Genomic DNA, 15,495 nt, shown 5'->3' with positions numbered 1-15,495 from the left:
TGAGGATATACCATACCTAAAGAACTCAGATTTCTACTGCCAACCATGTGGACACATGTAATTTCTAGAAACTAGACATGTCCATAAAACGCTAAATTGCAAGTAACATCCACTGAATAAAAGGCCAGAAGTTTATAATTCTCTAAATTTTGTTCTCTGATAATCACTACAATGTATGCTATTTTAATAGCCTAATTTAGGCACTCTATTTAATAAACTACATAAAATAGATTTATGTCCTTCCACTAGAAAGAAATCAATTCTTCAGGCCATACTTGTCATTTATATCATAAAGAATATTTTTGTTTCAAGAAATTATTTATCCTGATTCCTATATTAATGGCAAGTTGCAATACCAGTAGTGACACAAGAATTAGATTATCTTTTTAAAATATTGATTTATACTGAAGACATTTGTTATATTTGGTGTCACTCCACATTGTGGCTCCATGACAGTTATAACTTTCCCTTCCCTCCCCACTCCCCCCGTTACACAAAGGCCCCCCCTCCTCATTTGTGACTATGGAAGGTCAAGTAGCAAGTCTCAGTTAAGTAAACAACTCTCATACTTTTGAAACACAAAAGGAGAAGCCGTCTCCCTTCCCACCCTCCACTTAAAAAACCCCAAACCAAAACAATACCCAAACCTCTTTTTGCTTGCTTAAATGGTTATTTGCAAAATTGTGTCACAAAAATGCACAGTGAAAATGACTGACTAGTATTAATAATTCACAGATAGAGCTGAGGTCATCACTTATCATGTTTGGCATTGTTTTTCCTCATGGTGATCCTGGCTGGTTACTTTCAGCAGTGGCTCAGTTTTTGAAGTAAAAAACGATCAACTCTGCAGCAGAGTTTAGCCTCTGACTGGGGCATCACACATCTGTGGCATTTTTTTTAAATGAAGTTGGCAACTGCATGAACATTGAAAATGCAGATTACACTTACAGTGTCTAGACTTTCATATATGTGCTCAGTTACAATTAAGTGAAGCAAAAAGTGTACATATTATCCCTACTGCTATTCTGCTACAGAGCCGCAAATGTGAAAAGCAATACCTTGAAATAAAGATTTCTTTGTTGCCCCTAGTCTACTTAGCAGCACAGTTTAAGTAAACACTGAAACTGTGGTTGAGATGCTTTTTTAATTTTTCCCCGAAGATGTAAACATCAGTCCCAGTGTCGTAAACTTTGCTGTATAGGATGAGACAGAAGATCTGAGGCAGGATGACTATCAGACACTAGTGACAGAAGCTTGCAGGCAGTTAGCAGGTTTCTGCAGTTTCTCAGCTTCACTTGTTGGTGGGTCTGCAGTGGCTCGGAAGTTGAACATTGGGCCTGCGCCACCATGTGCAGGGCTCAGAGCGGGGTTCTGACGCCTGTTGCTTTCAACAATACTTGAAGTGTTGGACGCCAGGCTCTCACGAGTACTAGAACGGAAAAGAAATATATATACACACTCATATATGACTTGCCCATATACCTATCAGCCAGACAGGAAAGGAGAACAGAGTGTTCTATAATAGGCTTCCTGTGTTTATATGTACTGTCGTGTCAATGAGCCATCTCATTTTGACGGTACACATAAGTTCCTTCAAAATGGGTTCCAAAGGTACTCGGTAGTCATCACACTGCAACACAGGCAGAACACTAGGCAGTGCTGAAGCTGTCACACAAACTGTAAGCTGAACCAGTATCAAGCATCTGGATTTTTCACCCAAGGAAATACCTTCCATCTTGCTTGTGGAGCACATTAATTTTATTTCCTGACTGGTGCATTTTTGCACAAAGTAACTTCATTGAATCAGCTCTGTTGACTAGGCAGAGCTAGGACAGCAATCACATAGCACTGCTTCCTCTGTTGTCTCCTACCTATGTCTTTAGACACAAAATATTAACTAAAATGCTACTTTACATTAAACTCACCATGCTTCTAAACCAAACACTTCCATTTTGCTTTGCAGCTGAGACAACTGCAACTTACAAAATGCTGATAAATCTTAACTCTGTGGTCTATGATAGTGCCCTTAACAACCAGTGCTGCTATTTAATCCATAAAATGGACAACATTCCTCTAGCTCCAATATGTAATTTATCCACAGGAGTGACAATACACTTAGCATTTTTAAAGACTATGAGACATCTAATTATGAATTCAGAGAAGCCTGTCCACAGCTTTTAAAAAAAACTCAGCCAAGATATGCTAAGGCTAGTTTTACCACTACTATTCTTTTTGTTCTCTTTCTGCTCCTATTATTTTTTGATCTCCAAGTAATGTGTTCCTTTGCAGAGAGAGAGTTGTTTTTCAAATAGCCATGTGGTCCTTGGTTATGTATCCTTCAACTGTATCCCTACTTCTTTGCAACATGACATCACCACTTGCTATGGAGATGTTTACAGAGTACATTTAAAGGACTGAATGGGTTTGTTAAATAAGCACTAGAAACAAAGATACTAATGACAAGAGTTTCATAGTCAGTTTAAAGTCAACCTAAATTTACCTGCTACTGAAAGGGGCAGCTGTTGCCTGCCTTGTGTGGACCTGACCCTGCCACATGTTCCTGCTGCTTCCCTGATGCTGAGCCTTGCAGCCAGCCAGATCAGGGACCGCTCTCAGTTAAATACTAGCCCTAAGAAAAAAAAAAAAAAAAAGATTAGTGCTGGCATCAGGGGAAGAGTAGGAATGCACAGCTTTGGATGTGGCAGGGGAGAAATGTGTCAGTGCATGGCATAGTGAAGGAAAGAAACACCTTGTTTAGTCATAGGGCAAATTTAAATCATCTTCAACTGACTGAATCTGGAAAATCTATGATGCTTTTAGGACCCATAGATGGTTTACATTGATCAAAGTGGTACTGATTATCTCCTGCCAATTATCGCCTTTGTCAGTAGTTCCAAACAGCTATGATGGGTGACGCACACAGTAAGCGCTCTGTGAGCTGCAATAACATATGGTGCACTTCTGTTGCTCATTTTTTCACTCCTCTCCCTCTGTTTTTTAATGAAAATACATGCAACCTTTGTTTTTCAGACATGATTCAGTATCATATTATCATAGGACCACCAATCCCAGATCTTCAAACATTTTCAATTGTGTTATTACAAAGTGACCATTACAACATGTACACAAGAAGACTGTAGTGAGAGATTTGCATGCAGAGTAGTGCCAAAATTAGCTCTTTCTTTAGGTGACAAAAGAGCAGCAGTATTATATAAGCTTTAAAAATAAAGGAAAAAAATAATATTGACAGCTAACATTTACTACATGCAACTTGCATAAAAGCACTGAACAAAATACCATGAGGCTGTTTTCCCAGTGGTGATGTGTTCACCAAATTGCACACAATTTTGAAGTCAAATAACCATTACAAACCTCTTTAACTATATCCTGGTTGTCTTGGACTTTTTAAAACGCCTCTTTTTTCAACTTGTCACGCTTAAAAATAGATACTTTTTCTTCCACAACAGAGAACTGGTAATTTTCATTCCCCAAGCAACACTGCACACTTCAGTGTAAATTAAAAGATACCACCACACCTCAGGGAAATCAAGATGTCATCAGTGGAGGTGAGAAGACTGTACTTGAGGAATATCAGTACATGCATGTCCTGTCCTTCTACTCTTCTCTAGGAATCTGCTAATAAGACACTGTCAGATCTAGTGAATTGTACCAGATGGATGCTGGATGGCTTTTTTGTACTTCCTGGAAAAGGGCTGTGGAGTACATTTTTTGTAATAAGGTACAAAAGCAGTTAGCAGCATGGTAATTATAGCCAAAGGGCTGAATTCACCCTCAGCTCAAATTATTTTTATAGACTTACACTGAGGAGTGACCAAAACTCAGCAAAATAATCCAATTTAACAATGTTGATCAAAAACTCATGAAAAAGCATTTTAAATATACAGACTACACACTAGTCTTACAAAATAAATACACAAAAAAAGTCCTACAGAATGTTGCTTTTATGTTGGCTTTTTTTTTTTAATCTTATTTCATGTAGGCTTGCCAAAAAAAGACATTTGTTAATAAGTAAACAGTAAAATACAATGTAAAAAGGGATGTGTGGAACGCAATCATTATTAAAAGCTGCTTATCTGTTTCCCTTTTGATCTAAACAAAGTGGTATAGCAGCACTAAATCCAGTGTGCTCACCACGTTCTGTTCTCTTGCTAGCTAAGTTTAATATTAACATCAACAGAAATTTTAGCTTTTGTGTAAACAATTAGGGAAGGAAATGTCTGCCTTTGCATTAACCAGAAACGCAAGCTTGATATTCAGCTAGCATACAGCTAAGCAAAACAGGAGTCTAAGAATGGATTTTTATCCAGCTGACATCCTATCCTGGAGGTGACATACACTTTGTGAAGTGAGACAGGCTGGGCAAGAAGCAAACACCACCATATACTTCGCCACAAAAATTGACTGCAAGTATAGCACGTTCATTAAAAGAAGAGATTAATTTTTAAAAGAACAGTGCAAATAGCCTCATACAACAGTTGTATGTGAGAAAGATGCCAAGCATCTGCCGAACAATCAGAAATAGGAACAAAGTCAAAAAGTTTCTTTTTTAAGCTGGACTCTGTGTAAGTGGTACAATTTACTCAAGTTATTTTTCACATTTTTTACTCAGAAGAACTATACACATTAAAAGCCTGCTCTAGTTTGATGATCATTGCATGCTGCAACAGGCCAAATAATTGCTGCCCTGTTGTTAACATCAAGTAGCAGTAGGCATCAAATCCAAAGGAATTCATTCCAGTGATATGACTTCAACTGAAAATTAAATCTAGTCCTGTGTAGAAGCAGCAAACCTTCACATGCCTGTTTGAGAGCCTTTGCTATAGATTTTTTTTTTTATTTAATTCTGAGAAATAAGAACACTTTTACACAGGAACCCTCCCCCCAAAAAAAAACAAAACCAAAACTAAACAACAAAAGAAACACAAACCCCATTTTCTTTCCCCTAATACAAATCCAGTCTTGTAGGTTTTATTTTTAAAACCAGGCAATAAAAAACTTAAGCTTAAGATAGTTTAACACAACTACTATTGTAAATTATTTCTGTGTTCTTAGAGTCACTATTTGCAACTCTGATGTGCTGCTATGCAGGGCAAATAAAACCAGGCAAGCTCCATTCCAGCAGCAACATAGGACTGTCAGAGGCCAGAGGAAGAAGGCAGCTCAAGTGAAGTTTCTTAACCTGGAAATGAGCTTTTGAAATCTTCGGGGCAGGGAACACACAAGCAACTCCCTCATTCCTATGCCTGTAAGACACTTGAGACTTCCATGACATTTGAGATCCCTGGAATGGCAATGACTAACTAGCACCACCACACACAAACATCTGGACTCTCTCCCCAAGTATCTCAGGCAAGGCACCTCTCTCTGTGCTGACGCAGCACTGGGTCACCTCTGAAGTTCAAATACCCTGAAGACTTTCAGCTGCTTGTGGGAGCAGCTGTTTCAGTCTCACCAGTTTGGAATGGTGATAGATAACACTTTCAAAATTTTTTAAAGAAAACAAACAAAAAAGCCCAAATCCAAAACAATCATCAAGTTTGGGTTTTTTTGACCTGACCAAGAAAATATGCCACCTAGTTGTGTCTAGTCCTCCAGTTAGTCTTGTTGATGGTATCTGAGTGGGAAAAGGAAGTGGGGGAGTATGCAGGAGCTCATCCCTTCTATTCTGAATGCAAACACAAGTTTAATACAGGGAAAGAAAAAGGATACAGGAAGGTTTTCAGCAAACAGAAAACAAACTAAGGAGGTTTTCAGCAAACAGAACATGAACTAATACAGAGTCATGCTGCAAATTGTTATTGGTTGCTTATGATATGGTGGGAAACCCATACATCTGAATAGCAGATTTCAGAGCTGCAGGAAACACTGTCTGAAAGCATGTGAAATTACGTGTTTAATACGACCCTATGTTCTGTCAGCAATATCACACACACATATAACTAAAAATGCAACTTCCTAGTCTGTAAAGCTTCAATGAATGTGACAGTCCTACCGTGGAGAGTTGAACCCGCTGTCCACAGTAATGCTGCTGCTGTCCATGCTGTCCAGGCGGGCTGAGTGGGTGGCTCTCTGGTTGTTGCTGTTTTCTGTCTCCTTTGGGGTGAGAAGAGTAAGATTCTTCTCAAACTTCCGCTGCAGATCCCTCTCCTTTTCTCTCTCTAAGAGCCACTGCATTGTGCCAACATCATCCCTGTTCTTTTCCTCCTCAGCATTTTTGTTGGTTCCTTCCTCTGAGTCGTCGTCATCAGACACATTGTAGTAGTCAAAGGAGGCCTCCTGGTTCCCAGTTGTCTCTTGCTGTCTCTGTGAAACAGGCATGACTTGTGTGACTGAGGTTACTATCGCTTGTTCAAGTTTCTCGCATCTGACTGGCAATGTGTCAGAGGGGGTCTTTTGATGGGGCTTTAGAAGGGATGTGCTAGACTTATGATAACTATTCACAGAAAGAGTGTTGTGCAGAGGTTTGAAGAGTGTATCCTTGCTAAATATTTCTTTCCTTTTATCAAGGCTGCTTGATTCAGTACTGTGGTGTTGAACCAGCCGCCCATTTGCAATCACCTCTGGAGTTTGGCCAGCAATTGCCAAGCCACTGCTTGGGCCCTTTGGGGACTCCTCTTTGTGCACCCCAGGCTCCCTAGCAATATGTTGAGACTGTCTCTCTGCGGGAGTAATTTTTTTGAGCCCATCTGTCCCTGTCAGTGTGTCATGATCCTCTTTATTTTTTCCCAGTGGTGATGGAGCAGTAAGCACAGTCTCACTGGATGTGTTGCACTGAAAGTAGTCATCGACTGCAGATTTTGTTGTGCAGGAGTTGAGCTCACTATACGATGGCAAATTCTCTGTGGCCTTGCTTTGTTCCAATAGGCTACAAGAACTGGGGGCTTCTACACTGCCACTAGCTATTTCAGGGATGCAGGTCTCTTTGTAACTTGCAGATGACATCAGAGCCCTTTGATGACTGAGTGACTGAGATGGCCTTAAGGTACTATCATCAATATAAGTTTGGCTAGTTGTTTGGTCATCTGGGCTACAGCCTTCACCTATGTCTTCAGGTGTGCCTAAAGTAGCTGAGCCCAGAGGTCCCTTGGAGTTATCCATGGATCTAGACCTTTCTTTAGCCTTACTGGACCGCTCATTCCTCGATCTTCTGTCCTGTGTATGGCTGTGGCTCCGATGGACCTTGGAGTGGGAGCTTCCCCTGGAGGGTTCAGGGAAAGGCATTTCAGTTCTTCTTTTGGCCAGCTCACCAGACACGTCCCACTCTGGTGTCATAGGAAAGTGAGATTCAATCATGTTAGGATTGCTGTGCATTATAAAATTGTCTCCCTTGTGTTCTATGATATAACAGCCTTCCCGTGGGGATCGAGTCAAGGGATCATAGAATTCATATTCCCTTTCAGCAGGTATATCCAAATGAGAGCCATCTGATGGGTCTCCCTTGGACACCCGAGTCTTGCTGTGAGACCTCGATTTCCCATGAGACTTTCTGTGATTCCTGCTCTTTTTACTTCGCCCACTGTGGTGAGCTGAAGATCCTGCTTTGCTTCGTTGAGCTTTTTCTTCTTCAAGTTTCTTCATTAGTGCAGTGTGCCTCATGACATTTTCCACAGTCAAGTCTGGGTTAATACGCCTGATAATCTCCATTTCTACCTCTCTAGGTATAGTGGTAGGGGTGTCCTCATCCCTTAGTGGCCACTCTTCTGGAGGAAACTGGGCAGAGAAATTTGCCAACTGTTTTGTCTTGTCCTTCTTAAAACTTAATCGGAATAATTTGAGTCCAAATTTCTTAGACTGCTTTTCTACATCCTTAGGCTTTGTGAGTGTCTCTGCTTTATAAGAAAAATTGACAGTACTTTTACTTTTCTCGGTAGGTGGGACCTGACATAATGAAGGAGGACAGTATGAGTCTTTACAGTCTTTTGCTGATTTCCTCTGTAGTGTAGATGCATGCATGCTGTGCATGTCTTCTCTGCAACAATGGCAGGACTCGCAGTGGTTTTTGGGTAGTGTTCGGTCCCTGACACATCCTGAGGTGGAGGGAGTTATAGTTCCTTGCTGTGGAGAGGTACACTGAGACCTGTCAGGTATCCTCTCATCCAAATGGTACCACTTACTGTTAGTTCTTATGAGAGATGGTGTTATAAAGTAAGTCTGTGGGGTTACAATGAAATAACCATCTGGTGTTGGGTATATTTTCCTCTCCCGTACAAGCATATTCAACGTATGTCGGAGGATTTCTGGACTGGGTGTTGGAACTCCTAGAAATGACAGTAAACACATATCAGGGATTGCACAGAACGATGCAGGACTCTCTTGCTCCCCTCCCCCCACCCCAAAGGCTGCTTTCTCCAATATGCAAGCTGGAATATGCTGAACAAGCAACTCCAGCAAAGCTCTTCCGTTAGGCATTCTCTTCTCTGTTTGTTTTTCCACTTACCTCCTACACCTCAGACATATCAATTTTTAATTAAATATAAAGGAGGCCATTAATGGAGTGCTAAAGAAAAAAAACAGAGAACTTCTACTCACTTCCATGGCGCAGGTGACCCCAAGCTACAAGATAGAATCACTGGAAATCAGAGTGTCATGGGAAATATTTCACTTTTACTCTTCTTCCAACTAAATATTTATATCCCAATTCACCCAAACTATTTATTGTAATTCCCAGTCACATACAAAACAGTGGTCCTTTGTTAATTTGGATGCCTAAGTTGTTTTTCCACAGAAGAACACTACACAGGAAAAAAAAACATTCTCCCAAACTGCTCCTATAATTAAATTGTGATTGAACAGACTTCCTCTCCCATTTAAACATGTTTCAATGACATCAACTGCTCCAGAAAAGACACCTCTTGAAAATACACCCCATCTCATCCCCAAAGACTTTTCCACTATGATAAAGTTATAGATTTGGGTCCTAAAAATTTGCTTCTGCATTCCCTGCCTGTCATGTGAGATGTGAGGGTTGCTACCTGAATCCATGTATCACATACTGAGAGGGGGACAAGTATGACAACCCTACAGCAATGTCACATTGGCCACATGGTAGGCCTGGCATTGGGAGCCTGGTCAATCCCAATACCACTGCTCTTGCTGGGTTCAGTGGTGCAGGACCAAGTTTTCAATACTTTATTAGATAAAATACTGAGTTAGCATGCTGTGCATAGGAGTGTTTGTGGTTATGTGGAACCATAACAAAGTTCCATCTAGAGCTAAGGAAACAAGTGCACTGCAGGGTCCAATCCTGGTCCAAATGAGATGTACTTGCTGTGCAGCATCCAATCTCTCTTCCTGCTTCTACATAAACCACCCGATTGATCCATTGCATCTTCCAGGAGCTTACACATCAAGAGCTCAACATGTACCTACTTTTGTCTGCTAGAAGTTGGTCCTTCATCATTTTTACTTAAAAATGTTGTTTTAACATACTGTTTCAAAAACATCAGAACAACAATTAAAGAGAGGAAAACACTCTCCTGTGAATTTACAGATAAGGTAGGGAAAGAAAGTGGAATGAATCTTCTGCTGATTTACACTAGCTAGGCAAAAAGGCACTGCAAATACATGGTAAAAATAATATGTATTTTTCAACCAGAAAACCGTAATGACTATGGTTGGGTAAAACACGTGCCTGGGCAGTTGTTCTGGTTTGGTTTGATGGTTTTTTTGGTAGGGAGGAAGGGCTCCAGGAGTGGCTCTGGTAAGAAGCTGAGAAGCTCCCCCTGCCCCAAAACCCAGCCAGAGAGCCATCAGAGAGACAGCAGATGGGCCTCAGCGATTAACATACGAAAGAACTGAGATAAGACCTGAGCAAAGTACTTGGGGGAGAAGAGCTGTGCTGGGGAACCAGAGCGGTGCTGGTGGTTGGTGAGGAAGAAGGGAAAGAAGGTGCCCAAGCAGAAGTTTCCCTGCAACCCATGGCGAGAAGGGAGCTGTCCTCCTGCACTCATGGAAGAACATGGTGGAACTTTCCCTGAAGGTGCCAGGAGGGGTGAACTTGGCCAGTGGACTTGGATTTTGTGGCCAGTGGATTTGCTGCCAGTGGACTCTGACTATGCAGCTTTGGAAGGCCCTGGTGCCAGGGGAGGTGACTGTTCCCGAAGCAGCCCGTGACTCTGTGGGAAGCCCAGGCTGGAGCAGCTCCGGACCTTGTGGGAAGGACTCATGAAGGGGAGGTTCATGGAGGACTCTCTCCCATGGGAGGGACCCCATGGGGAAGCAGGGAAGGACTGTAAGGAATCCTTCCTGAGGAGGAAGGAGCAGCAGGAACCACCAGCATGTGAACTGACTCTAAACCCCATCCCCCTGTGCCCCTGGGGAGAAGGAGGGAGAGAAACTGGTAACAAAGTGATTGGGCCTGGGAAGAAGGGAGGGGTGGGGGTAACATATGCAAGCCCTGCTCTTTGTGTTGTCTGTGTCCTGTGTGTGTTTGATTAGTGTGAAATTAAATGTTTTTTTTCCCCCAAGTTGAGTCTGTCTTGCCCGGGACCTTAATCAGTGAAGAACCCTCCTTGTCCTTTGCCTCAACCCATGAGCTTTGTCCTCCTCATCCCAAAAAGTGTGTGGGGGAGGGTTGGGGGGAAGCTGAGTGAGCAGCCACGTGGCTATTCCTTTGTTGTTTGGCCAAAAGCACGACAGCAGTTAATCGTGTGGACCTTCTCTCTGGTGTTCCAGATCACCAAATCTATCACTCCCAGCATACAGTACATCATCACTGTGGTTCACTAAGCCAGCAGTGCATGGCAGATGCAGATCTTTGCAGCTCAGAACTGACAGCTAATGCTAGGTACAGCTTTTTTTCAGATCTCTTCAGGTAATTACAGACATAAACTCCAATTAGGCTTTCCTGTATGGTAGACAGGAGCAATGACACTGCTCTGGCTTCCTATATTGCTATTTTGAATACAGATTTCCTGGCTTTCTCAAGACTTTTCTCTTTACAGCAACCTGCCCACACCATGTCTGTATGTTACCTACCCCTCTGCATTCAGAAGTCTTTTTATGGTCTCCCTTCCTGAACAGGAAGAAGAGGAAAAAATCCAGTAGTTTGGAGACTCTAGCATATAAAAAATTGCATGACAGCAGTGGTGTTATTTAAGATTATGTAGTGGTTTAATAATTCAAAACCAGAAACTGTCTGGACACTGAATCATCAGACATGTACATTTTCTGCATCTCAAGAGAGCCTACTCTGCTATCCGCTGAGCTTCCAGACAGAAGATTATGTCTCGTTTGCTGCTCACAAAGAACACTGCCCCAGAGTGAACTCCATTAATGTAAGACACTTATTTTAAGTGCTACATATACATTTCAAATATTTTAAGAATGAACAGCTGTGAAGGTGAGTGTCAAAGGTATTTGCCAGCTTTCAGAAAATTGTTGGCTTGGAAAGCAACCTAGTCCAATACATCCATGTATTTTCTACAATTTAAAATTATTTTAGTAAGTATGTTGACAACAACAATTTAAAAAAAAATAATAATTTTTTAAAATCTTTACAAAAGACATCACAGACTAAGACTTGATGTTTCCTTCAGCCAGGTTCTCAGATATAAGAGAGTCTGGCAGCCAAACACAGGAACAAAGGTTATGTTCTTAGCTTTTTGTACTGGAATTCAAAGATTTACATTTAATGTACAGGATTTAAACCATGGTCAATAAATTATAAAGTAGGGCTGTAAAAACATCTCATTGTTTAATTCTAAGTTAGAATAATGGGAACATGTGCAGCAGGAGCCCACTTGCTTTTTTAAAAACCTGAAAAATAACAAAAGCCATAAATAAGATGTGCCTTATCATTACAAACTTTTTCAATAAAACAAATTCCTGAAAAATACATCTGAAGTAGTATTTAAATGGTGTTAAATCTGCTAAAATTATTTTCTCCTGAGCTGATGCTAAGGCTTAACAAGGGATAAAAGAAATACTCTGATTGGCTCATGAAACACTAGTTAAGGATGTGGAGTGGTTGCTATGTGATGTTATAAATAATTAGCATACCATATTTCAGATAGAGCCATGGCCCAGATTTATGCCGGCACAATGGCTCAGCAAACTAGAGGGCTAGACTGCAAGTGTAAGATCCTGCACTGAAGAAAGAGATTTGCTATTCTTAGGCAGTTTGAGAACAGCATCTGGGGTCTCAGGAATTTTATGCTCGCCATGAAACGCAGTGAAGCATCTGTTCACTGAAACACAAACAACAGAGGCAGACAAGTGCTGCTACAGGGGGAGATACAGAGACCTTATGTGACAATAACAGATACATCTACACTAGTAACACTCTCCTCTCTTTTGGAGCATCAGCACCTAACTAGGAAAAATAAACTATCAGAATATGGGAGGACAGCAGATATTTGAAAATAGCCACAGTGAACACAAGGTTTCAAAAAGCCACAGTTGACTTAGGAGAGAGTTTGGGCAAACAAGTGAAAAATATCACTCAGCACAAAAAGAAGTTCTGTTTATTGGAAAGGACAAATTTTTTTGTAATCCTTATATGCCTAGAGAACATCTATATTTGCTATGTTAAACATGTCATGGTTGAAAGAAAAAGGCATTTCTCTAGAGAATGGAATAAAATTGGACAACAAAGGGCAGATTATTTTTTCCTCCTAGTAATTTTCTTTACATTTTGGGAAATGAGGTAGGAAAAACAAAATCTCTTTTTTTTTAATCTCAGACTTGAGGAAACCATATGTCCATGGCTAATGAAAAAAAAAAAAAAGCAGCAAGAGACTGTGTGCTAACTTGCCTCAGGCTGCTTCTGAGAAGAACCTACAAAATAATCCAGCCTGTTGAATTATTTTTTGTATGGTTCTGTCTAGCAAGAACAGCACAACACATCAAGCCAACTGATAACCATGCTCCCAGGAAACACAAGGGAAATTATAATTTCCACCATAAAATAATGTTTTTATAAAAATATTGATAGAATAATTGGAAAAATACTTGCAATCTATAGAATTCTTCCAATACATAGCTATATAGAAAACATGACTGGAAAAAAATAACCAGAATTAATTAACCTGGAACTATGATTGTGAACTTTGCCTTCTTCACATCCTACCTCTATTTTTCTACCACTGTTTTAAAAATCAGCCAAGCATACTGAAAAATAAAACCAACCCTGATAAACAAATCCACAAGCTGGGACAGAAAACCAGTATTTACAAAATATACTTTGCAATTATTAAATGTCAGACAGAACTGTTTATTTCAAACATACCTCCCAATCCAGAATTATATTTTGAAATCTCAGAACTTAGTACCACTTATAGCAAAAGTCATACAGAACCTTCAGAGCTTTAAGTAACTCTTGCTCTGAAAGCTAACAGCTGACAGCTAAAATTCAAGACATCAAAACATGGCTACGGTTACACTGCCTAGATGAAGCCGATGCATCAGTAGTTTCTCATTACTGAAGGATTTTTAATTAGCTGATTCTTACAGCTGTACAACAGGTAAAATAGAGAAGTTTCTTAACCAGTTTAGAGAATTGTAAACTGAGGCACAAAATGGTTAAACATCTTGCCCAGGATCACCCAAAGAACAAGTGAAAAAGTTATGCTCTCTGGAGCAGTAAGCCTCTGCCCAGTGCTTTTACACCACACTTCTAGGTGTCTCTAGAAGACACATTTTGTGTGATTGACCAAGTCCAGATACAGACTGCCAGTAGGGAAGCAGCATTCTATCGAGTACATTCTTAATACAAGGTTTCCTTTTTCTGGTGTTACAGTGTCCTCAATCCAAGATATTTTCATTTCCCCATTTGATAAATATTTACCAAATGCTGACAAGAATATCTTCTAAACACTAGCATTTATGATCACAGCAAGTGTGGTCTATAGCTTCCCAAACCTTCAGTCATGGAAGGAGTTTCACTTAAAAAAATCTCCACCAAAAATAAACAAAATATTTAAAGACTTCCAAGCAAGGGCAATACAGATGCAAAAGCCAGAACTGTGTCCAAGAAGGCTCTGAAAACCTCTGGAAATGAGGCTGACAACCTCCTTTCAGTTTAAATATAACCTCTCCCTGAAGCAGGCACATCACTGTCATTGGACTCCATTACTTGCATCAGGCCACACTAGTTTTGAGAGCCTGTCCTAAGCAAAGGAAGACACTCAGCATGCAGGAAGCCTTTTCTTTAGGAGAGAGTGCTCTACACATTAACTGTCCTTTTACAGACATGTGCCCATATGACCAATGATTTATTAATGTCCAGTTACCTGGGAAGCAGGTTGTTAGGTGCTCCATTAGTGCTTCTTGTGTGACTTGTTTTCGGGCAGAGTTCATTGCTGAGATGGCCAGGCAAAGGATCTCCCCAAGAGGAATAAACTGTGACTGACTGATGGGAGACATGCTGATGGGTGATACATCACCTGTAAAAAGAAAACATCTGTGCAATGAAGCGTTTTGTTTGAAAATCTGTGCACAGAACAAGGATATTAAGATAAAATTGCAGAAGACATGCACAGCCCTGTAGTCTTTGTCCTGAGCTGGGGACAGAACTTTTAAAATGAAGAACCATCCAGTGGCTTATTAAAAAAACTGAAGACATGGTCAGCTTTGGAAAATGGGAGATAAACACTATGCAGAGGTTCTCAAAGGGTGCAGTAGAGAGATTCATAAAAATGCTTACAAATTAGCACTTCTCATTGCAAAACTACATGCTTGAATATCCTACTAGGTAACTGCACAAACAAAATAGTTGTGTTTATTTATCTGGACATTAAAGGGGAGATTTTGCTCCCCTTTCAACGGCTAGCAGCATGGATTTCCTGTCATTTTCACTTAATAGAATATTTTTTCTTAATAGTAACACAGATCATTTATAACAGAAAAGGTTGCTAAGTTAATGAATAACATTTTCACTCAGCTGCTAAAGCACAGCACACTCTTTACAGACTGAAGATTGAATAAATTGCTTCTGGATCTATATGTCAAATGTCTTTATACAGACTACATATTTTTTAGAAGTCATAATAGCTCCAGGATGGCCTGAAATTTAACTTTGTTGTAACTTTTCTCATGTTGTCTCTAAAAATAATTCATTAAGCCGTACTTAAAACATTGAAAGGTCTTCAAAAGGAAAGTTATAGGACAACTTACAACTTGATCATACTAGCATGACTACAGAAATACGCATATACATGTGTATTTTAAAACCGTTATATAAATACAGAAATGCTTTAAGATTCGCTCTGCAACTCATCTTGAAGTGGTAACAGTTACTCAAGGATCTCAAATAGAGAGAAGCAGCAGGTTAAAAGAATTCCTTTGCCAGTAGAAAAGGCATAAAAAAGAGACAGAAAAAGGGGTGCTTGTCTGCAAGTCCTTTTCTGGCCATAGGTCAGCCAATAGCCAGAGATAAAGTTTAATCCAAATAGCTCTGGAGTCTCAGGAAAATCACCCTATTTCTGCTGCCACAGAGAAAGACCTCAAGACCAAATCAGGAAACAAGTTACTGGA

General features: G+C 40.3%; 1 protein-coding gene across 6 annotated transcripts in view; it reads right to left on the bottom strand.

Moving 5' to 3' along the window:
• STOX2 (storkhead box 2) overlaps window positions 1-15,495 on the bottom strand; it is a 174,580-nt gene that overhangs the window by 34,691 nt on the left and 124,394 nt on the right. For 4 of the 6 annotated variants that reach the window (XM_051616892.1, XM_051616893.1, XM_051616896.1 and 1 more), the window contains exons 2-4: window positions 14,253-14,405; window positions 6,014-8,279; window positions 523-1,429 (exon numbers count right to left, since the gene is read on the bottom strand). In XM_051616892.1, the coding sequence (XP_051472852.1) occupies window positions 1,234-1,429; window positions 6,014-8,279; window positions 14,253-14,405 (2,615 nt within the window). In that variant the 3' untranslated portion in view covers window positions 523-1,233. Of the gene's footprint in view, window positions 1-522; window positions 1,430-2,500; window positions 2,630-6,013; window positions 8,280-14,252; window positions 14,406-15,495 lie in introns of those variants that run through there. The other 2 variants (XR_007889253.1, XM_051616895.1) reach the window with 2 other exon arrangements.

This window comes from Apus apus, chromosome 4, assembly GCF_020740795.1.
Source record: "Apus apus isolate bApuApu2 chromosome 4, bApuApu2.pri.cur, whole genome shotgun sequence".
NCBI classification, from domain to species: Eukaryota; Metazoa; Chordata; class Aves; order Apodiformes; family Apodidae; genus Apus; species Apus apus.
This window is presented reverse-complemented; position numbering and strand designations above follow the sequence as displayed.